This window comes from Cavia porcellus, unplaced genomic scaffold, assembly GCF_034190915.1.
Source record: "Cavia porcellus strain 051 isolate PalLab524CR breed Dunkin Hartley unplaced genomic scaffold, mCavPor4.1 scaffold_31, whole genome shotgun sequence".
Lineage (NCBI taxonomy): Eukaryota > Metazoa > Chordata > Mammalia > Rodentia > Caviidae > Cavia > Cavia porcellus.
Genome location: NW_026947514.1, coordinates 41,501,981 through 41,527,169, shown reverse-complemented (window position 1 = coordinate 41,527,169; position 25,189 = coordinate 41,501,981). Strand labels below are relative to the sequence as shown.

General features: G+C 35.6%; 1 protein-coding gene across 4 annotated transcripts in view; it reads left to right on the top strand.

Moving 5' to 3' along the window:
• Lrrc9 (leucine rich repeat containing 9) overlaps positions 1 to 25,189 on the top strand; it is a 91,239-nt gene that overhangs the window by 38,815 nt on the left and 27,235 nt on the right. For 2 of the 4 annotated variants that reach the window (XM_063241295.1, XM_063241294.1), the window contains 8 exons: positions 2,439 to 2,558; positions 6,357 to 6,548; positions 8,367 to 8,492; positions 10,579 to 10,713; positions 12,853 to 13,030; positions 14,393 to 14,613; positions 17,270 to 17,392; positions 22,407 to 22,537. In XM_063241295.1, the coding sequence (XP_063097365.1) occupies positions 2,439 to 2,558; positions 6,357 to 6,548; positions 8,367 to 8,492; positions 10,579 to 10,713; positions 12,853 to 13,030; positions 14,393 to 14,613; positions 17,270 to 17,392; positions 22,407 to 22,537 (1,226 nt within the window). Of the gene's footprint in view, positions 1 to 2,438; positions 2,559 to 6,356; positions 6,549 to 8,366; positions 8,493 to 10,578; positions 10,714 to 12,852; positions 13,031 to 14,392; positions 14,614 to 17,269; positions 17,393 to 22,406; positions 22,538 to 25,189 lie in introns of those variants that run through there. The other 2 variants (XR_010044938.1, XR_010044939.1) reach the window with 2 other exon arrangements.

Genomic DNA, 25,189 nt, shown 5'->3' with positions numbered 1-25,189 from the left:
AGGAAATTTTCATACTATGATGGCAATATTAGCTTCTTTATGGTAATAGTGATTAAAAGATGAATCTTCTGGCTAACACTATGGACAAATTGTTTGGTACCATAATGTCAATATTTAAGATACATTTTTAATGTTAAAGTTTTAAGTAATATTTTTCAAAGAATGTGTTTTGATTGGATTGAGCTTCTACAGTATGTATTCTTGTAGGTGTAAGGGGAGTACATGAAAATTTAATTCAGCAACAGAGAATAGATCTTTTGATTATTTTTGGTTTATAAAGTAAAAAGAGGACAACTAGACTTCACAATCCATTGGCCTGCTTGTGACTGCAGCCAACTTTGCATTAATTTGATCAGCACCCGTAACAAATGAGCAGACAGGCCTCTTTTCTTAAACTTGCCCTGTGCTTTTTAAAAAACAGCCAGTTTTCTACAGCTTCTAGTAAAAATACTACTCATTGCATCAAGGATGCTTAGTTATTACAACCTTTGCATTCCTTCTTTTGTACCATCATTATAAGGGCAATTTCCTATATTTTCCCATGCACACATTTCCCATATTTTCTTTTATTTTCCCTACTAGATTGGGTTTTATGAGGATATCCTTAAAAACAAAGTATAGAAATAAAAGCCACATAGTATGTAATGTAGAATTTTATATTCTTTCATATTATAATTAAATGGCAAAAATTTTGAGTTGTCAAAAGTCTGCCTTTGCATTGATTTATCTACCTGTGATTTACTAACAGTTTACTGTGTCTTGGGCAATAAAGTAAGTATTAGAAGTTTAAATTGAAGACATTATTTTTTCCACCTCAACATCAGTGCAGTGGAGGAGATTTGTTAACAAATGTAGGAACCTTGGAGTTCCTGGGAGTACTTCACATAGGTGAGTTTTGAGTGGATTATTGAAGAATACGAGAAATTTGGTTGCTTATATCTTTTAGAGAAAACACTCCACCTATAGGCACATGATTTTGAAAGATACTGGTGTCTTTCAGGAACACTGAGGAATTCAAGTGTGGGTAGAATGCAGGATTGTGACAGTTAAGGTCAAGATACAGGCTGGAATTAAAGTAGGAGGCTAAGGCTGAGGAGAAGCCACTTCAGGATGGGTTTTGGAAGCTATATTTCAAGTGTAGAGTCCTCTCTTTAAGGAACAGACTGTTTGTTTTTAAAGAATCCAACTTTTGTAGCTAGTGAATGGACTTAACTAGTCTGACTATTGGTATGGAAGCCCAGTAGAAAACTACTCTGTTGCAGTAATTCAAAGAACACATGTATTATCTTTACTAATGCACCCGTAGTGGTGATGAAACACAGCAAGTGGTTTGAGAAATATTTCTACAATCAAGTATATATGGAAAAGAGGTGATCAATAATGTGTCAAGTTAGATCGCAAAAACTCTGAATGAAGAATAAAAATATAGGCCACCAAGCAGGTGTATAAGGGAAGATGATGAATTCAGTTGTAAACATGTTAAATGTAAGGTGTCTTAGACTCTTATCATGGATGATATTCATATTGGACTTGTAAGATAACTAGTCTTCATAACTTGGCCCTTATTCACAATTCTAGCTGATTATAGTCGCTATTAGAAAATTAGTTGTTTTTCCCTTTAAAGAATTTAGTTACGCCACAGTGAAAGATGATGCTGGTAAGTGAAAATAGATGCCTGATTTTATTATAATACCCACTTGCTGCAAATACTGTAGTCGATTGTATTAATGCATTTTCTTGTGGCATTATTTTTTCCTACACTGTCCGTGAATATAGTCTTCACTCAATACCATTCACAGCTGTTTGAAGCTAAAAAGCGTGTAAGCATTAGGACCACCCCTACATAGAAAAACGTGATACCATTCATTTCATGTAATCAAGGATGCAGTAGACAAAAATATCTGGGCCATAGTCTGAAAGATACATGTCATATCAGACTCCATCCCCGCTCCTCCTCTGATGTTCTGTCCTCTCACTTCAACATTTATAACCCTTCTTCCTTGGTCTAGAACCCTTATTCAAGATCTTGCAATCAAAGTGTAGCTTTACGGTCTGTCTTTCGTGAGATTTCTTGTGAGATACCCAAATTCTCGAAGGCCCCGATTCTTCTCTGGCTAGTCTGAAAATAGAACCATCCCAATATCTTAACTATTATGTACAAAGAATGTTGTGCCAATTATTAATAGACTAAGTCCAAGTGGCAAATTATAGGCAAGAACTAGGTCCAGCAAAGATAGTATGAACTATGCTTACTGTTTTAATATCAAACATTATTAGAGGTTTTTTCATATTGACATTCTCTTAGTGTTATTTAAAATAACTTTCTTAATGTATATTATATTGGCTCAGGTAATTGTTCTAAAGATGCTGGATATTCACACTTGGGATGTAAAATGTAGTTATTTTATTTTTAATTTATATATATTCTTTTACTTCAGAGTCTCAATCTACATGGCAACAGTTTGAGTAAACTAAGAGATCTATCCAAATTAACAGGACTTCAGAGACTGAGCATCAGCTTTAATGAACTGACTTGTTTAGATGATGTATATCACCTGGTAAGAACTGTCCTTTGGAAATCTAAAACAAAGCCGAACTCCTGAAAGCAAAAATAGAATGGAATTGTGGCTCCCATAGCCTACAAGCTGGGGGAAAGGAAGAGATGTTAGCTAAAAGATATGAAGTCTCAGTTATAAGGTGAACTAATCCCAAAATCTAACATACGGTATGGGTGGTAGTGATTGTGTTAGACCATAGTAGTCATTACATGGTGTATACCAAATCACATTGCATAACTTGGATACAGTCAAACTTAATATGCCAAGTTTAATATTTTTTTTAAAACCTTGGGAGAGCAAAAACAATCATAAAACTAAAGGACAAATGATAAGTTGGAATAAGTACTACTTTAAAAAAAACTGTTCTCTTGAAAGGAAAATTTTGGGGTTTTAAAAAATATTTAGATAAAATGAAATAATTAATAAACAAGTTACTTTATAATTATGAAATAAGTTACCTTTATAATTATGCATACCATATGCAAAATTATACAGCCCAAATAAGAAAGCATGCACATGCTTTTTGTTATTTCTCTGTAACAGGTCTTTAAGAACCAAAAATCTACCTGTGTTCACATCTGACTTCTAGCTACATTAAAATATTAAGTAACTTCAGATTTGTTGTTAAAGGGTCTTTTCATAAGTGCCATTCCATTTCTTTCTGCTCTTGTTTTCTCACCTTTTATTCCTTCTTATAAATTGCTATTTATTCTTCATTTTCTATCTTACCATTTCACGTCTAACATTGTCTCTTCTTCCGCTCTGCTTGTTATCCAGATTATGATTTCTCTTTTTCTTGTACTTTTACGTGTCACATGCACAGAACTTGCTTGATTTATGTTTGCCTTTTCATATAGCATAAGGCAAGTACATCAGTGTACATGTCACAGGCATGGATCTTGTCTGACTTTTGTTTTTCTTGTTATATATCATGTAACAAAAATATGTGTACATGTGATTCTAGAACTTCAACCCGCCATCCCCTGTTGATGAGAATTCCAAGCGAGTCACATACCTTTCCAGAATATTTTATTCTCAGCCCTTTGCAACTATATAAAAACTTTTCATTGCTTCTTGATCATTGTGGTGATTAAGTTTGCCCTTAAGTTTGAGTATTAAACCGTTTTCTTCTTTCTTTTGGTAGTTTTAACTCTGTAAGTAAATATAATTCCTGGTTTCAGTATGCAGCTGATTAAAAAATACATATGGGAGGGAGGTAGTTTAACAGAGGTCCCAGCACTGTAGATTGTTGGCATTTTTATTTAACTTTTTAATCGTTTGCTAGTTATTTCAGAGGTTATGACAATCACTTAAGTTTGGTTAGGCACAAATTCAAAGAGAAAACAGTTAAGCAGACAGTATACTTGGATAGTGAGTGAAGTTAGTTATTATTTTACAACATGGCTTTATTGTCCTGCAATACAAAAGCTGCTTTCATCACCTCAGCCTCACAGTCTCTTTGAGGGACGAATATTACACGGTCATTTTACACATAAGGATAAATTTTATGTCCAGGTGAAATTCTCGAATTTTAAGATTAACAAATGTGGCCTCAATATAGACTTCTCATATGTCAAGTATCTGTTGTATGTCTCTAAAAATGACTTCAGATATTGAAGGTAGCCAGAGAGAGGAGATACTCCACATGGGTATATATATATATGTAATTTTGAATCATTTTTATAAAATAAAACAAATACAGAAAACTAAATACAACAAATGCATGACATAGAACATTGTTGTAAAAAAATGTGCTTGAAACCAGCATCCAGGTCAAGCAACAGAATTCACTACCTGAGGAAAATCTCCTCATATGAATCCTTTGCCTCCCTCTCTCTGTAAGAAATCATTAGCTGACCTCTGTAGTAATCCTCTCCCCTGCATTTTTCCCAACTAGTTCTGTCACCCAAGTGTACATCCCTAGTGCAGGTATTTAAATTTGCAATCCAAAAAAGTACTATCTTTTTGCTTTTGTCAGTTAGTTATTTGTTGCAGCTTATTATTATTACTTTATAGGCAGCACATATACAGTGTATAAAAGTAAAAATGTAATCTAACAACAAAACATATTCTCACTACTCACAAATCACTTTATTACTATGCTTTTTACATCTCTTTTCATTTAAAATTTTTCTTTTCATCTCATTTATTCTCTATGGTTTTGAAATACTTGAGCTTTCTGACCCAAATACTTTCTCACAACCTTGACCCTTCTGATTTGCTTGATACATCCCTACACGCCTTCTTAAATGACTGTATATACTAGTTCATTGGAAATTACAAAGTGGTGTTATTCCTGTTCTATCAAGAAGAGCTTATCTTTCTTTTGACCATTTCCTCCTCTTCCTCTTCCTCCTCCTTTCCTCAACCCCAATTATAACTTACTCTTTTCTTTCCCGCATGCATGTGAAAACTCCAGTCCCTATGTCATCAACACCCACCTCCAAACTCCGCCTCTGACCAGAGTCCTTATACACCTCAGTTCCCTTTGTCTCTGGCCAGAGAGGCCCAGTGAGCTGAACATTCCTAGTGAATTCTGCTTTCCTCTCCACTTCCTCAATAAAGACCTTTTTTTCTTTTCTTTACCTCTCTATTGTGTCAGAAAAACTTAACAACTTCCTGGTTCTTTTCCGGCTCACAGCCTCCTCTGGCTTACAGGAAGGCAGGCTGACTTCCTCTCATTTAGTTTTAATATATTACAATGTTTTGCTTTAAAAGCTGTACTGTAAAGTAACTTTTTTAAAAAGTAACTTCTTAAATTCTCTTTATTGTCTTTATTGTCCTGGATCTGAATTAATTATACCTTAAAAGAAAATTTTATTTGCAACAAACGTAAGTAACAAAAGTCTTAGAAATTACTTGTTTACAAACAAGTAAGGTAATTATATGAATAAATAGAAAAAGAAAACATAACAAGCAAAAGTTTTTTTAAATGACTAATAAAAACATGGAAAGATGTTCAACTTCCCAGGTAATAAAGATAAATTGAAGCAAAGTAGATCAATGAGTATTTGAGGAAGTGAATATTCTAATTTTCTATTGTTACAAGAAAATATTGATACAGATTTCCTTGAAAGCTATGTGGCAGTATTTTTAAAACTCTTAGCAATACAAAAATCCTTAGGTGTGATGGCTTACTCCTGTAATACCCGGAGGCTCAGGCAGAAAGATTGCTGCAATTCAAGGCCAGTATAGGATATATAGTGAGTTCAAAATGGCCTAAACCACATAGCAAATGTTGCCTCAAAGAACAAACAAAAAAACAAAACAATATAGAAATTCCCAGTACTATAATTTGCACTTCTAAATATCTTTTCCACAAAATATCTAAATTGCCATAAAAGTATCATTGTCACTGGTATTTGCTGCAGTGTTGCTACCAATTAGAAAGGTTCTTCATAGAATGTTTAAATAATTAGTATAATCCACAGATTATATTACTATGCAATCATGAAACCTAATTTTGAAGAATATGTAATGATCTTGAAAATGTTCAATGGACACAAAATTCTACATAGGAAAAGATTTTTTCTGTGGTCATTATAAGAAAGCATGTGAAGTCTTTTGGAGGAGTGGTTTGAGATAGCGTCTTGCTATACAGTGCAGACCAGCCTTGAACTCACTTACCATAGCCCAGGCTGCCCTGGGACTATGATTCTCCTTCCTCAGCCTCCCAAGTGCTGGAATTAGGTGTACACCGTCACACTTGGCTATGTGAAGTATTAAAAAAAATGCGAAAAAGAACTATGTAAATACAGATCATAATTCTCAGCATCACTTCTATTTTATGTGTTACAGTATAACCTTGAATATTTGGATGCAAGCCATAACCATGTGATCACCCTTGAGGGATTTAGAGGTCTGATGAAACTGAAGCACTTAGACTTGAGCTGGAATCAATTGAAAAAATCTGGGGATGAAATAAATGTGTTATGCAAACATACCACAAGCCTTCACACCCTTAATATTCAACATAATCCGTGGCAGAAGGTATGCAGCAGACATGGCTGTGAAAAAGCGCACACTGATTTCAAAGCCATTTTCTCACTACTTTGCTATTCAACAATAGCCAGAAACAGGCAAACTGTGTTTTCATAGAATTCCTTTAAGTCCTTCATAATGCATAGTGATCAAATGAATCAAGGGTTGTGTCAGACTTTTTTGTAACCTCTAAAACTGTAAAAACATCACTGTAAAATGTAAAAACATCACTGTCAGCATTCATTCCTCCCCTCTGTGCTGTTCAGAAGCTCTCTTGAAGATTCCACACATATTTCTAAGTGAAGAGAGCACATTGACAATTAGGTCATTCTTGCCCACTCAGCTTTAGGATTTTATGTTGTTTTGATACACAGTTATTTCAGGATAGAAGCTGGTTTTATTCCAAGGTTTGTTTTTAAACATATTTTAATTCCTATGTGAACAAACTGTCTAATTTAAATTTTTCATATGTTAAACTTAACGTCAGATTTGTCTCTTGCAATGATGTGATGAGTTGCCAGATAACTTTAAAATGTTTTGGTAATATTCTTCCCTTACAATTAAAATTTATATTCAGTGTGAAAAACAAAACATTGCTTTAAGAGTAGTTTATGTCTTTTGCAAACCTCTAGAGAGTTTACATGGCTGTGTGCCAGAACCCTGCTGTAAGGAAGTACAGGACCCAAGACAGAAGCATATTACTAAGGAAGAAACAATTAGATTATGATATATCTTAATCTATGTCTGAGAAACATGTTTTACAGTTTTCATTTTCATTTTGCATTGTTCTTCTCTATTTTAGGTCCAAAAATCACGTACCATAACCTGCATTATGAAGTCTTATTTTCTATTGTAATGGAAAACTGTTTGAACATTATTTTTATCATCATAAAAACATGTAATTTAGATTTGCAATAGTTATGTTTAAGTACATCTCTTAGTATTTAAAACAAACCTCAGACTTGTCCTTTCAAGCATCTTTCTTGTTCTGCTTCTAAAAGATATATATGTGGCTGTACTCCACATTTTAAAAAGGACTAAACAACAATTCATTTTATTAAATTGGCCATATTATTAAATTTATATTGTTATATTTCTTCTTTTAAGCTCAGTATAATTGAAATATATTTTTCTTTTGCCAGAACAGATGATAGTAGCACAACCATGCCCCTGTCGCCAAGTTGGGATATCAGGGACTAAAGTGCCTATTGATGACATATCGCCTTCTCTAGCTTCCTGCTGCTCTGGACAGACATGGGTAGCTGTGGCTGTTCACTGACTCTGGTCACTAGTCACTTTTCAGCAGCTCATGGGATTCCTCACCTTCCTAAGGGGAGAACCATCCAGTTACAAATGAAACAGAGTAGTTCTTCATTATCACTTAATTTCAGCTATTGTGTAAATAATTAAGCCTTAAATTTTAGATCTACAAGGTATGGTTGAAAACTATGATGAATGCTAGATTTGTTTTAAATTATTAAAATAAGAGACACATTGCTCTTAGCCTCCCTCAGCATCCTCTCCTTCATTCCCAACACACTTAGGCCATCATTCTGGTCACTTTCTGAACAGTTCTAGAAGTCCTCTTTCAAAAGTGTCTTTAGTGACACTGTCTTGGCTGCCTGTGTCCTGATTTGATTCAGAACATTTATCTTTCATGGTATTTGGATTTTGGAGATGAGCCTGAAGTTGCTTGGTACTAGATCTGGTGAATAAGGTGTATGAGTTTATACCATAATGTTTTTGAATTATATAGAAAGAAATGAAGAAACATTCATAATGTATTTAATCTTTTGCAAAAATTAACTTTTTGCTGTTTTTCCCAAGCCAGCCACATTGAGGCTGAGTGTTATTGGCAGATTAAAGACCCTTACACATTTAGATGGAGTCCTCATCTCTGAAGAAGAAATGACTGCAGCTTTAAAATTTATTGCTGGAACAAAGATCACTCAGGTTGGATTCTACTATTTGCCTTTCTTGTGTGCTATTTGGAACATACAAATAATGTTTCCCATACTACTTCTATCTTTAAGATTTCATATTCTCTTTTAATATGTTAATTAAAAATTAGTAGTCATGCCACTTGATTGTCTTCTGTTCAAATGTACCACCATTTAAATATCAAGTAGCTATGTAGATTCTCTTGTTAACAACCCTGAACACTACTCTAGAAATGCTTCTAGGCCAGGGATGGTAAACCTTTTAGAGCTTTCATTGATGGCAGACAGCTGGGTGCCACATGTGTGCCAGAGGTTTGCCACCACTGTTCTACGACAACTGTTTTATATTAGATTTAATAAGTTAGTCTTTACCTTCTAGAGTCCTTTCTAGAATCTGCATGAAAATAAACAAATTTCTGAGGATCAGGTAGGCTGAGGGCCTCAATAAACTATTTGATGAATCCTCTACTTAGTACTGACATTATATATGTGTGAATGAAAAGAACAAAACCTATCAGCATGGTGGGGGATATACCTTCATTATCCAGACTAAGAATGTTGTACTTTAGCCAAAGTAGTTTCAGTATTCTCACCATCTCCACTTTAGTTATCTAGCTCTTTACTTTTTGTAGGATGTTTAAATATTAATTCCTTAAACAGTGTATACTAGTGTTTGTTTTTGATCTATTCAAAATAAAGGGAAGAACTTTTTTGTTGCTAAAAATATAATTAACATTCCTGAAGAATATGTAGGAATCTGGGGGTGTACACTGCAATAAAAAAATTCTAAGACAATGCACTTTGACAAATAGACCAACAGAACAGAGTGAAAACCTATTAGAGACCCACACATGTGTGGAAACCTGAAAAACAGCAGAGTTGCCCTTACAGGTCAGGGAGGCTATTTAATAAAAGGGACTGGCAAAAATATATCCAACACCTAACTGCACAGGCAAAACCTAAAACATCTCAGAAAAAAATATCAGAGAGTGTCTTTAAGATATTGAATTAAGGAAGAATTTATTAGGTCTAAAACAAAGATCATGGACCACAAAAGATCTGGTTTCTTCTAAGGAGACAACAAAGGAAGTAAAAAGGACAAAGTAATTCTGGGAAAAGAAATTTATATTATAGTGTCAGAATATGCTCTTTACACCTCTAGAATACAAAAGGAAAGAGACAACCAAGAAAATAGAAAAAACTGGACAGACATTTCACTGGAGAGAAAATTAGAACAGCCAATTAATTTAAGACAATGGATCACAACATCAGTATTCAAGAAAATGAACATTACTATCATAATGACCTACCAATTCTTAAAGACTGATGATATCAACTTTCAGCCTGTTTATGAAGTAGCACTTATAATTGGTACAATCACTTTGGAAAAGAGTTTGGGGAAAAAAACTCACACACATCCTATATTGAGCATGTTTACTTAGGGCTCTGGGCTCTGAAGAAACTCTTGCCTGTATGCACAAGAATATAAAGGACAGCATATTAACAAAGAAACTGTTCATAATAATATAGTATTCATCAACAGGAGACTCACTGAGGAAATGCTGCACAGCAGTCCTGTGAATTATTCCAGCTACATACATGGTAGAAGCATCAGTTGATAACCTCATGAATATGATGTTGAAGAAAAAGTAGAATAAAAGACATTATTTGGTTGATGTAAAGTTCACATATCCTTAAGGCTAAGTATATTGTTTATAGACATAAACATAGACTATAAAGAAAGCAAGTGAAGAATAGAAAAAAATGAAATAAGGGTTACTTTCAAGGCAAAGGAGAGGAAAGAGCTTAGGATGGGGAATTCTCATAGGGAATCAGAAAGATTCTAGCTCTCAATCTGGTTTGTGAGTGACTGCCAGTATGGGTGTTTGTATTCTAGTAATTCTTTTCAAAGTTTTATCAATTTTATCTTATGAGTTTAATATTTTATTAAGCTATTAAATGAATAATTAAAATATATCCAGATATTGAAAATACATTAAGGCAAAGGGAATGTTTAAAATTATTTTAAAACATTGTATAAACTATGTATAAATGAACCTCTGTTATTTCTTTTATTCACCTTTTTTCTATCTTATTAGTCATGTATTTTACGACACTCTAGCACTAAAGAGGAGAGACCACGGATGCTAAGCATATGGCCTTCTGCCAAAATTCTGACACAGATCTCAAAATTAGGACCTTACTTACATCTGAGTGGAAACTTGTACTTGAAGGTAAAGACTAACTTATTAAACTTAATATAAAAGCTTAATTTGAATTAATTTTAAGTCAATCTTGGTCTGCATATCATAAAAAATGGCACAAACAGGTAAGGAGTAGAAAATGAGAAGAGATGAATTAAAATGAAATTAGTAAGGACCAGTTAACATACATCTTTTTGCAAATTTCAAACATGCAGTGTCTTTAACTTTAGTCATTGTATTGTATATTAAATCTCCTGAACTGCTGTATTACTGAAATGTCGGCCCCTTGACCAGTATCTCTGTTTCCCCTGTTTCCAGTCTTTAATAATCACCAGACTGTTTGTATGTTAATTGAGATCTGCATTTATTGGGTTCTGCATGTGATTGAAATTATGCACCATGTAATTCAAAATGTATATATATCAAATGCAGCTATGCATCGGGGCCCTGGCCTAGGACCACTGATCTCCTGTTCAAGGGTACTATGATAGAATAAAACACAGACAAAACATATTTCTTAGCTACAAGGGGCACCAGATTGACCAAAGCCCAGTGACAAACTAGGACATGGGGTGTGGTGTCCTTGGCCTTCATTAGGCGCACAGCATGATTGCAGGGTATACTCCTGGGCTACAGGAAACAGTGGGGTGAACTGCTGACACAATCAAGGTTCAAGGACTGAGGGACAATACCTTTTTGGAAAAGCACACTGGAACAGATCATGGTTAACTAGCAGTCTGATTATCTACTAACTAGACTACTAAGCTAAGAGGAATCTGAGTCAAAGTCTTCAGCTGCCATGTTGCCTTGCAGTGAGGCACTGAACTTCACTGAACATTGACTTAAAGATTAATCTGTCCTTAAACCATCCAGGATTCTTGACACAGTCCTGTAGGCTTCAGACAGGCTCTTTATTTATGTATTTATTTATTTAGCCTTTTTGAGACAGGGTCTTCCTATGCAGTTCAGGCTGGCCTTGAGCTCACTTTTTAGCCCAGGCTGGTCTCAAACCCTCAATGATCCTCCTGCCTCAGCTAAGATTATAGGCATGCACCACCATGCCAGCTCTTAATTTATTTTTGTGCCAGTTTATTAATATTAATTACTGCCTGCTCCACACCACAGTAAGCTGGTCCTCAGCAGTTGTGCCTATTAAATCTATACCATTTTAAGTTTGTTCCTCTCTATAAGATTAGAAAATAAAAGAGACAATGTTACTATTAGGAAAAAAATAAATTTAACACACTTCAAAAAGCAAAATAATAAGACGGGATAGATGTCACAGGGAGTAACTGGTCTTAACTCTTGTTACGACAGAACTCGAGATGTGAGTGAAGACACACTGAAAAGCAAGGGCAGATTATGATATATGTCACAGCAGGCAAACAAACTTTAAAGGGCTAGAACCAGAGATGAAGCTAAAATTGGGTGGCAAGGGACCATGCCGGTGAGAACAGGGGAATGGGTCGGAATTCAGCCAAGGATAAAAGGAAAGGTCAGAGAGCTCTGCCAGCTTCTTGCAGTGTTAGGTAACCTGAACTCACCACATCTCTGTCTGCAGCCTGCAAGGTAGATAGGAACCGAGCTCACAGAAAATAGGAACTCACAGAAACTAGGCTAAGGGGAGCTCCTGAAAATGAAAATGTTAGTGGCATTGTTTTTATTATGGAATGTGTACTGATACTGACCTGCAGCTTAGGCGCAGTAATGGCCTTGGCTGACCGCCATGGAAATTCTTTCTGTAGTCAGAACAGCCCTTCAAGTTAGTCTCAGTAGGACTGAGGTAGCCAGGCTACTGCCTGTCCCCCTCATTAGCTGTGGACCAGCCTGGGAAGGAACGTGACCTTGAGAGGAGCAGCCGAGGCAGGCCCCCAGGACCTGCAGCTGAAGTCTCTGTCAACAGGTCTCCTCGCAGCTGGGACTTGCCCTTCCCTGCAGTGGGAACCACACAGCATATCCAGGTTCATAGTACCACAAAACCCCTCTTGGAACTATAATCCTGTCACGTTTTATTTGGGTAAGGCAAGAGCTTTGCAATATGTTTAGTTACTGAAAGAATTCTTTCGATATCTATCAAATTTGAATTATTATTTCATTGACCTTTTTTAATCTTATTGATTGAATTTATTTACAAGATTCAGGAGTAACATAATGTAAATTATTCTATAGATAACTGCCTTAAATTTAGATGGACAGCATCTCTTTGAAATAAAAAACTTAGAAAAATTGGAAAATTTGAAGTGGGCATCATTCAGCAATAATAATCTGACTAAAATGGAGGGCCTGGAATCCTGTACCAACTTGGAAGAGCTCACACTCGATGGAAACTGCATCTCAAAGATCGAAGGTGAGATACTTGAGAACTTCGGTATCTAAGATGACTAAGTAGCCTGCCTGAAAAATTAGTCACACTGGAGAAGAGCTTTACAGAAGTTCCAAGAAAGTTTTCAGCAGAGTATTTTAAATATCTAGTTTGTCACAATCAACTGGGATTGTGACAAACTAGTTTACAAAGCAAGTTGACTTTTGCCCCGTCCTCTGTCCCAGCAGTGCCATCTGTTACCAAGACCTAATGGATACAGTTCCATAAATGAATAAATGAGGTGCTTTTTGAATATAAACATCTTTAGGTAATGTCTCAATCATAATGAGACCAATATACTTTTACTGTTTAAAGTTAAGTATTAAAACATGTCTTGTTGGGCCAGAGTAAATAGAGGCGACTTTTCGTGCCTCCCTCCACCAAGATTAAGAGTACATGTTCTGGAATATATATGCATACATATATTTTGTAAACTTTTGTCCAGGCTTGTCTTTCTTACCCTTAGTTAATAATGTGAACCTGAAAAGAAATAAAAATAAACTTTCTATGAGTTGCTAACAACTTCCTTTTATTCTCTCTTCAAAAATAACTCCACTGGTTTTCATAACCTTTTTATTTTATTTTATTTATTTTTATTGGTCCCAAGGATCAAATTCATAACCTTGCACTTGCCAAGCACTTGTGCTGTCTAGCTAAACCTCCAGCTCCTCCATAACCTCTAAGAAGCACATTTTAGTTTCTTTCATCAATGCGGAAACTGAGGCTCAGAAGTTACATAATGTATGTGTCGTCATGAGCCTAGTTAAAACCAGCCCTGACTCCATCACTCTCATCCTTCTGAGCTATCCTGCCTACAAATTAAAAGTGCTTGCAGCATGTAATATCCGTAGAAGTAGGTCCTGGAGAGAGGTGTCGTTTTCAGACATTTTCAGAACTTCAGTCTTAGAGTGCTCCTAAGCATACAGGGAGAAGGAAGCTAAATAATTATCTTTAATGGATGATTTCATAATGAATTACTCTCTTGAGTTTTGTACTCTAACTTCTTATTCTTAATGTTTTAAAACATGGGCTAATGTTTTGGAGCTTTATGCTGTGTTGAAGGTAAAAGTCTTAATTAAATACACTATTCTAAAATTATTTGACAGAGGAAATAAATATTTCCTTAGAAATCCAAAATTAAAATGTGGTGTACAGCATGGGACTTCATGTACAAGATCACACCTTTCTGAAACAAAAAGGCAAAGCAATGATAGTTAAAACTACAGCATCCTTAAAACTACTGGAATTTAGAAAAAAAAAGTATTACAGTGAAATGACCAGTTATTTTTTTAATCAGCCTTTCAGAAACACATGAATTTTTCCATGAATTTACTTACTGTTTTTTAGGCATTTCCAAGCTGACTAAATTAACTCGCCTCAGCATAAATAACAACCTTCTGACGGGTCTGGAAAAGCATACTTTTGATAACATGCTGCATCTTCACTTCCTTTCTCTGGATAACAACAGAATTACTTCACTGAGTGGTTTACAAAAAACCTTTACCCTAATTGAATTATACATCAGCAATAACTATATTGCTATCAATCAGGAGATCTACAATTTAAAGGTGACAGGGGTATTCATTCTTTATATTTTTTAAATATTTATTGTTTACACTATGAAAATAAAGTAAGTTCACTGTTCAGATTTGGTAAATGTAGACAAATATATATAATAAAATTAAAAAGTTAACAAATGTGCATTTTCAATATATATATATATATATATATATATATATATATATATATATATAGTGTGTGTGTGTGTGTGTGTGTGTGACCACAATCAGTGGTCACAATTAGATAAGTCACAATTAGATAAGTTTCTGGAGTAACTTTTTCATACTCAAAGTAACAAAAACCCATTCCTCCTAACAAGTACATCTTCAGTATTGCCAAGATTCCCCAGTCTGGTAGGGGAACAGATACTCTAACACTTTTGTTAGAAAAACTCTAGATTCTCTCTCAGCATTGCAAACGCTAGTTTCGGCTCTTTCTTCTCAGGTTTATTCTCCTGAGCTCCCCGGAGGGCACCATGAAGTTGAGGGTACTGTGGAACTGCTTTCTACAGGGCAGACTCTGAGTTTATTTAATACACACAGTACATGCAGCTTCGTTGTTTCTTAAATTCAGTGGCCACGTCCTCCCTCTGTGAGTCTGACACTGGTCTCTCATTTGCTAATACCATGTTTCTAGGACTTTTATCCCCTCTCATAAACCACATCCATTTTCTGTCTTTCCGCATATTCCGATGTCTCCTCCTCTTTTCTTCCAATATAGCTACAGAAGCAACCCAGCAATCTGCATCAGTAGCAAAAAAAAGCCATTTCCCATGACAACACAGAGACTTTACTCTCTCTTATTTTAACCTCTCCTGTTCTCACCTACTTAGGGTCCCACCTTTGTGGCAAAATACATCCAAGGGTCTGGCTTAATAAGAAAGCACATTTTTCCATAACGAATTTTGCTACCCTCCTTAGAAGACAAAAGCACTCTAGTTTTATCTTTTTTTTTAAACGACAGTGTCTTTCATGCCTGTAATATCTGTACACCTGTGTACATACTACTTGATAGGCCATTACTCCATAAACAAAGTATATCCAGTGTGATTGGAAAATACAATGAATATTTAACAATTTTTAAAAATAATTATTACAGTAAAAAGCACATTACCATTAATCCCCCTCAACTTTCCCTCCCTTGCTTCATACACACTCAGCCCACTGTTCCTGCCACTTTCTGAAGCAGTTGTAGGAGTCCTCTTTGATGAGTGCTTAATTGTGCCGTTATGATGCCTTTTGAGCCTGAATTGATTTTGGCTTTGCGGAAGAGCAAGAATTCTCATGTACCATCCTGTGGATATGGTAGATGAGAGCACACTGCAGTGTTTTTATGATCCTGCCTTTTAATTGGATGGCACTCATCAACATCATTCACTCAATTTTTTATTCCACTCTGTAAAGACATGTAAGAAGACGTCCTAAACTGCTCCAGAAAGTGGCGAGAACAGTTGCATAAGTATATCTGAAGTAAGAAGCAGCATTCTGAGGGGGATTAATGATAATGTCTTTTACTGTAATAAATTTTTAAAATTAAACATTTGTAAATATTTGACATTTGGATTGCTCCTTGCATTTCCTAAATATATTAATGTTCCCTCTAAGCTTTAACTCTTTTTAATCCTAAAAACAATTCTGATCATATAACACAGACCACTGAAATACTCATATTACCCAAAATCATACTGCAGTAGTGTGAAAAGATAACCCTTGCATTTAAAAGCACTCTTAAAGACACTCCAATTCAACATTACTGACCATCAGATAAATTCAAATAAAAATAGCACAGAGATTTGGTCTTACTGCAAGAAGAATGGCTATCATCAAGAAATCAAATAATAAATGCTGGTGAGGCTGCAGAGAAAAAGGATCCCCTCTGTGTTGTTGGTAGAAATGTGAACTAATATGACCACTATGGAAATAAGTATGGAGATTGCTCAAAAGATCTAATTCTAAAAATTTCGTTCGACTCAGATATTCCTCTTCTAGGTATCTTCCCAAAGAATTGAAGACATCATATATTGGGATATATGCATACCCATGTTTATAGCAGCATAATTCAAAATCACTGAATCTTCAAAGTAGCCAATATGTCCATCAACAGATGAATGGATAAAGAAACATGGTGCTATTTATACACAATATTGAGTTTTCCTTTCTATAAAGAAGGACGAATTTGAGTCATTTGTAGGCAAATGGATGTGCCTTGAGACCATAATGCTAAGTGAGACAAATAAGACACACTAGCTTAAATATCATAAGAGTTCTCTGACCTGAGAAACCCAAAATATAAATAAGTATAAAATGTAGGTAATAGGAAACGGAGAGAAAGGTTTTTGTAAAGGGGAAGGAAACAGAGAAGATATCTAGAAGAGGCATGAAAAAGAATTAAAATATGTTGTGTACATGTACCAACTTCCCACAATGAATGTAATCATTATGTTCTGCAAACATGTAATAATAAAAATTAAACACATTCTATAAAATTCTAAGTAATTCAAATAATGTAAGGATAAAAACTTGGAGCTAGAGATATAACTCAAGGAGGGTGCAGACCCTCCCTGGCAAGCACAAGGTCCTCAGTTCGATTCCTGATACCACCCTAGAAGTTAAAAAAATAAAAAATCTTGCTGGAGATATAAATGTCTTATCTTTTATTACTTAGGGTTTATGCAACTTGGTCATTTTAGACATACACGGGAACGTTATTGTATGGAATCAAGAAAACTACCGGCTGTTTGTAATATATCATCTTCCAGAACTGAAAGCTTTGGATGGAATCTCAATTGTAAGTTGTTTTTACAACTGATAATAATTGGTCTAATGTGTGTAGTTCACATGTTCATTGACCATGATAATTCTGAACATTAGTTTATGATGAGCAACTAGTTTATGATGCCACAACTTAAAACCTCTGTCTCCAAAACTTCTTGGAGATTTAGATTTTAAAATGTTTTCCAATATTTAATTATCTGAATTTAGATGGTAAGAGAGGGAAGACAATGCATATGTTTGTACCCAGAGAACTGCAAAACCTAAAAATAAAGAGCATGATTTTATGGAGCAGGATAGAAAAGCCAAGCTCTAGAGTCTCACCATCCTCTTGGTCCTAAAAAAACAGCATTCTATTTCCTGAAAAAGTACAATTGTTAAAACATAAGGAAGCTATATTTGAGCCAACAAACATAGTATGACAATGTCACTAGCAAATAGTGAAGAAAAAACTTAAGACTGAGTACAAAAGCGACATTTGAAGGCTTGGATTCTCTAAGCATAGCTCGTGATTTCCATGTAACAGAGTAAGTACATGACAATTCAGTGCCCATCAGACAATAAAACTCATCAGGTTTTCTGCAGAATTGAGAGCTTCATGATTATTTCATATTCTGAGTTGCTCTGAAAAGATTGCGGATCTCTGCCCTGAGTTTTTCAGGGCCTTCCTCACAATACGCTAACCATTCTCATTCCAACAAACACACATTCTCTCTAGTTTTGAACACTAGATTTCATCTTGTTGTTAGAGTCCATAAAGGATTGTTTTTAAAATAGTTTCATGAAGCTAGTGCTGCCTTTGTTCTAAAAATATTGTTGAAGACCTTATTCTTCCCACTTCTGGATCCTCATTTGAAAGTACACATAGCTCAGTGGCATAAGCGTCTGCCTTGAAAGCAGGCAGTCGTGAGTTCGATCCCCGGTACCGATAAAAAGGAAAAAGACAAAATAAAAAAAGAAAGGACACAGGAGAAAGTACTTTTGGAAATAAGCATAGAGGAAAAAACCTTTTTCCTCCTAAGGGAAAACTGTGTTTTGTTCACTGATAGTGTGTTATTCAACTATTTTCCTTTTTACTTAACTCCAGATGCCAAATTTAGGGTTCAATATTAGAAGCCTAGTGAAATATTACAGTCTCTCTGACCTTAACCCTGATTTTTATCTGTTTTAACTAACATTGCTCTTAGTCTGGACGCTCATTAATGATTTGTACTTTGCAGTTTGATTATTTGTTTTTTCCATGAGTTAGCACAAATTCTTTGTGGAATAAGGTATAATATAAATACATGAATTAATAATGGACATGAAATCTAGACAGACGAATTTAGATTTTAAATGGAAAATGTATTGAAGATTTTTCATTATTTTCTATCCCTTGGTTGAAGTCTACTTTATCTGCATATCCATGCCCTGCTTTCTTTTCATTAATGTTAGCATGGTATGTTTTGTGCTATGTTTTTTACTTTTAACCTGCATATACAATGTATTTGAAGTTTCTTGTTCATATCATATAGTTGGATCATATTTTCTTGATCTTCTGCCAGTTTCTATCTTTAATTGGTGAATATATATCATTTATATTTAATGTAGTTATTGAAATATTAGGGGTTAAATTTGTCATTATAAGTTTATTCTCTTATTTTTTTTCTGTTTTGGTTTTCTTACTTTCCTATGAGTAGATTAACTATTTTTAGAATTCTATTTTTATCTATAGTATTTTAATGAATATATCTCTATGTATTTATATTTTAGTAGTTGCTATCAGTATTATCTGTATGTATGTTAAAGTCTAATGATCTTGACATTTTTTGCCAGTTTGGGAGAAGAGTAAAAATTTTACTTCTTTGTAAGGTTGTTTCTTCTCCACTGTTAGTTTTACATTTGAGAATTACATCAGATAATGTTATTGTATTTTTTAAAATTTTAGTTTAAATACAATGAAGCCCAACAAAAGTAAGGCCAATCAAAACTAAACGGTAAAACTGGTACAGAATTTTGAAGCAAGATAATAGGAAATCAACAATGGCTACCATAGTATATCTTGTTATCTTCCCAATAATTGTCCATCCCATCAGATATAATAAAATAAAATAAAACAAAACAGAATAAAACCAATCAAAACAGAACACTGAATGAAGCAAAGCAATAAATTGGAACAAAACAAAGCAGTAAAAACAATATTGGATTTCAAAAGCAAGACAGAGCAAGGGGCTTAGCTCAGCAACATAAGCACCTGCCTGGCAAGCGCAAAGTTGTGAGTTTGATCCCTGGTAGCAAAAACAAACAAGGACAAGACAGGAGGAAATCACCCATATTTGCTGTATTGCACACTGTTATCCTTCCAGTAGATGTTCAGACGATTGGCTCCAGGTCTGCAAAGTTAATCAAACAATACAAGCATTCGGTTGCGGTTGTACCTCAGTTGCTATCAATTCAGCCTGTCCTCTGAACCAGCCAGTTACTCACTGAGGGTGGGGAGTCTTGATTCTCAGCCCACGTGCTGGTTGGCTCCTGGGAGGGGCAACCTGGCTTCTCTCTTCCTGGGCCTGCATGACTTGCAGAAGGGCAAATTGGCATCTTCTGTTTTTAATTCATTCAAAGATAATTTAGGAAATACTGTAAAAGAAAGAAGCCCTATTGTATCTTCTTTTCTAGTATTCTAAAATTCCATTTATTTGTTTCAGTAATTTCCTTTAGCCAATTTATGACAAGAACTATGACATTTTTGCATAGTTTGGTTTTATCTGAAAATGTCTCAACTTTCCTTTTTATTTCTGAATGGTATTTTCTCTAGATATAGAATTCTTGGTTGATGGTTCTTTTATTTTACTTTATATTTGAAAAGTGGTACATACTCTGGTTCCATGATTCCTGATGATAAATCTGCCATTCAAATTGTTTTCCTCTCACAGATAAGATTTTCTTTCTTTTTGGTAATGGGGATCAAACTCATAACCTCACGCTTGCCAGGCAGAGTCTAAGATCTTATTCTTTTCTCACCACCTTCACGATATTTTGTGTCATTAGTTTTCAGAAATTTCATTGTGATTATGATTATGTGTCCTTGCATAGACTTGGGAAATTTTGTGTTTTGAATTTCCTCGGCTTCCTGAACCTTAGGTCTGTGAAGAGTTTTCAGCTATTAATCCTTTGCATATCTTTTTCGTTCTACCCTATTTCTCTTCTTCTATGAATCCAGTGCTAGGAATATAAAATATTTGTTCTAGTCCCACAAATCCAGCATATGCTCTATCTCAGTAAGGTGAAACTCATTTTTCTTTCTTGTTCATATTGGATAATTTGTATTTATTGTTCTGTCTTCAAATTCATCAGTACTTTTCCCGTTCCTCACCATTTATACTTGGTCTTAGCCAAAAGGCCAAGAAACACATGATCACCATTCATCTATTAAGCCTATCATTGGATTCATTTGGTTATAGTATTTTTCAGTTGTAGTATTTTTTCTTTCATTCTTCTTTTTGTCCTGTATTTCTTTGCCTATGCTTTTTCTTTACTGACAGTTTCTTATTTTTTTTTCCATTTGATTGAAGTATGCTTAGTAACTTCTTGTTACAACATGTCTATGGTAGCTGTTTTGGATAGTTACAAATAACTGTGTTGCTTCAGAGCTTCGGTTTCTTGATTGCCTTTTCACATTTAATTTGAGATTATTTTGGTTTTTGGCATAGTGAGATTTTAGTCTAGACATTCTGGTTATTTTCATAGGCTGTAGACATTATTGAAGTCTTCTATTTTAGCAAACCTGTCTTGACACTGCACCAATAAGAAGCTGGTGTACCTCTCAGTTGCTGTCAGTTGGAGGTAGAAACCCCAATTCTGTTTTCCACAAGGTGTATGCTTCATTAACTGCTGAACTGGACTGGGAGTTCATGTGTCCACCAGGCCTCCATCGATTCGTTCTGGTTAGAAAGGAAGGGACTTGTTACTACTATACATTCAGTCATCCTAGAGCGGGGAGGCAAAGGGCCTCAACCGTGTTCCACAGGCTCCTCATTATCACTGGGCATAAATGGCAGTCCAGTCTCATCATGTGGTCTTCAGTAACACTTTGTTATTTATTTCTGTTTTTGCTTATGTAATTATTGCTGAGAGTAGATAAAAATCCAAGCTGACCCTCATCAAGGGGAGGATAGAGAAATGCCTTACCATGCAGAGCTGGACAAGTGTGAGCAGCCCATATTGGTTTTTTCTGTTGAGTATGGAGGTCAGACCACCATTTATTTTGTTCTGTTTAGCTGGAATAGAACTATTATTGTTTGAAAATGTTCTGCTTTTTGAGACTTTCCTTTCAAAGTCTTTTCACTATAGAAAGCAGGCCCTTCTCTGTGCTTTGTTTTGTTTTCTCTTGTTGACATTTCTGAGTTTCTGGCTACTTCCATCACTCAGTTTAACAATGTAAGGCAAAAAGAAAATCTATGGTATCATTTCTCAGGTCCCAAAGTCTCTAGCTGGTCTGCTTTCTCTGTACCTTTCAGTACTCTTTGCTTGGTTCATATATAATGTGCAGCTATGTTCACTTACTTGACAGGAAGATGACTTAGTTACATTCCAGATGCTGGAACAAAATACCTGATACTACAATGATTTTAGTCCATAGTTGTCTGGCTTGAACACAGAAACTGCATGTCAGAGGGCATGGAAGAGGCAGAGGTGTTAAATGCATGACAGCTAAGAAGCACAGAGAGAGAGACAGACAGACAGAGAGAGAGAGAGAGAGAGAGCTTGGAATAAGAGTGCCCCATGCCAGGTCAGCCTCCAGTGGCCACCTCCAACCAGGCCCCACTTGCTAATGGCTCAGTGAGGTACTGAACGCATCCATGAACAAATCCACTTATGAGTATGGAACCATCAGGATCCCGTCACCTTCCACACACATGAGATTTTGGGGGGAGATTTATATCTAAATGATAACAGGGAAAAGGGAGCGATGAGCCCACTCAGTTTTACCAAGAATCAAAGAATTAATTATCGATAAGAGAGGACATAATTTTCTAAATATACTTATACAGGAAACACCAGAGACTGAGAATGCGAAAGATTTGTTTGGTGGCCGGCTAACCTCTGATATGATTGTAGAAAGACAAGGGCATTCAAACTTTACCCAAATGCAAGAACTTAATTGGACTTCCTCATCCCTCAGGTATAATCAATTTGTGTGTTTTTATATATAATTAAATATGTAATTATTATTTCCTGATAGCTATATCTTTATATATCTTATCTAAACATAACAAATAACTCATCTACCCTAATTCAAATCTTGTGCTAACTTCACTACTCTTTGAAACATATTAATAATTTTTATTATCAGAGACTAAGATTTAAATGTTACAATTTTCTTTTTTGTATTAATATTCCTTTTTTACAACCAAATACTCTAGGTTTGCCCTTCATATCTCTTTTTTATCAAAAATTTCAATACATCTTAGTTAAGAAAATCAGGAAAATAAAAATTAATGGCAATGCCATAACACTTTTAATTCCATCTTCTTGGTTACAACAGCGGCCTCAAACATGTATTCTAGGCTTAAATGTTCAGGCTCCAGACTTATCCAACATGTACCTCCGATCCTCACCAAGAATGCTGTGCCCCCCTCCCCTCGGTTACATTGCCAGAGCTCAGAGTCCAGTGTGGAGACCAGTAGCTCTACGGAACCTCTGGGCTTAGAGAGAAGTGGAGCCCAGCAAGAGAGGAGGCCTCCCAAAGTATGCAGCTGTTAAAGGGTGGCCAGCCTGGCACCAATTTTCACTTCCCTTTACCATAATGCCCAAAGAAAACAAACAGCTGAAAATCCACAAGAGAGAGATAGCTGGTTACACGTAAAATATAAAGTGCCCCTTTCAAAAATTTCCTTCTACACGTAAATTGGGAGAACTAAAGGAACAGGCTGCACCACGCTCGTCTCACCCCTAATCCATTGTGCTGCTCCTCCCGCTGGCCTCGCCTCGGCCTCTCCTGTGGATGTCATGGATGTCATCGCGGCCAAACCAAGGGCCTGTCTCTCCTCCCCACCCCACCGCACCCCACCGCGACCTCTCTGGGGCATGTGAGAATGCTGACTGTTCATTCTTTGTACTTCTTATCTAGTCCTCCCCCTTAAAAATCATTTCACACTCTCGATTTTCCTAATAACCGCTCAGATTTCCTTACGAGTTCTTTCTGGTGGTGTCTGACTTTTATTCTCGGCTTCTCCTTTTCCGTCTTCCCTTCTCTTCTCCTGTAATTTCCTCCCCTTTTTCTCTTTTTCTTATTCTGTGCTCTTTGTAAAGAGATTTATCTTTAGCCATAGTTGTAATTTATGATTTCCAAATTTACTGTTTTTAGCCCAAACCCTGGCTTTTCACCTGAACATTCAATTGCTCTCTAAAAAGTATCTAGGAGACAACATCTGCTTCTTGCTGCCAACCCAAAAAAAGGCCACTCCTTTCTGTCCTTTGCCCTCCATTTTTATTCATCACCATGTTCTGATCAGGTTCCAACTGTCTCAGCTCCTGTGTTTCCACAGTTACTGCACTTGGTATTTCAGAAACCCCTTTGTAGATTTTGTTGTTGTCGTAGATAAACATTCCCTGCAAGCCCATCTGTTATCCATTCCTGCCTTCCAAGATACAAGCTAATCACATTCCTTCCCTTCTCAACATTGTGCCATTGTCTACAGAAAACAATTCTTTTGTATGGCATAGACTAATTTTCATCTTTTGTAGTCCTTTCCTTCACTGCCCATGCCACTTCGTGTTGCAGAAATTTTGAAATACTCGTGCCTGAATCAGCCATCAGATTTGGTTTCATATTTTGCCTTTGTACCTACCGCGCTGCTAGAACTCTTTCCTCATTATTCCTAACAAGTGCCTGTCACCAGGTCTCACCTCAAAACATTTCTCTTCCATGATATCATCCTTGACTTCCTCAAAGAAGTTTTCTTTCTCTAAAATACCATTATAACTAACTCTGTTCAACAATGTTTTAATTTTTCTGGCTCCCACTTCTTGAGAACAGATGCAGTTACTGTTTCTGATATATCTTCATTTGGGAAATATTAATGAAAATATATTGAATGAATAAATGACTTGTTAATGGGTAAATATATGCTATCATAATAAGTTTAGGATTTGTTTTAAAAGTTTCCAGAGGATGGTGATTTAGTGATATGCTCTTCTCTGTCATGGCTCAAATGAAAATAGAGTAGTTCTATAGCTGTAGACTGGGAATCAAGCATTCTGGTTAGTTACCAGAGCATCCTGAAAAGGTAAATTGCCATAAAATTTCAGAAGATCCCACAAAAAGTTCATTTTCAAAGACATTACCTGCTTTTCCTTTTCTCTCCCAATCTTATCACATTCCTAGCATCTCAGTAAAAAAAAAATGTATTTTGCATATGTCCTCTGAATTTTACAACCTGAACATCTTACAACTTTTTATATTATTTCACTATGATTTCATGAAGATTTATGTAAGATGAACTTATAAATTATTTGGAAGTGTTTATTTTGTTTCTTTTGTAGTACTATATTTATGTGGTAAGAAAAAGCAATCAAATTCTATGCCATTTTCTTACATAGGTTCTCAACAGAAATGTATATTTAAGTGATCATTCAATTGTGACATTTTACTATAAGGCTCTGTGTGTGCGCGCACGTGTGTGTGTGTGTGTGTGTGTGTGTGTGTGACTGGCAGTTGAACTCAGCCTTGTGCTTGCCAGGTAGGTGCTGCACCGCTGAGCCGTATCCCTGCCTTAAGGAAATTATTTTCACAGCATTTGTCAAACGAGATTTTGTAACGCCTTTGGCAGTT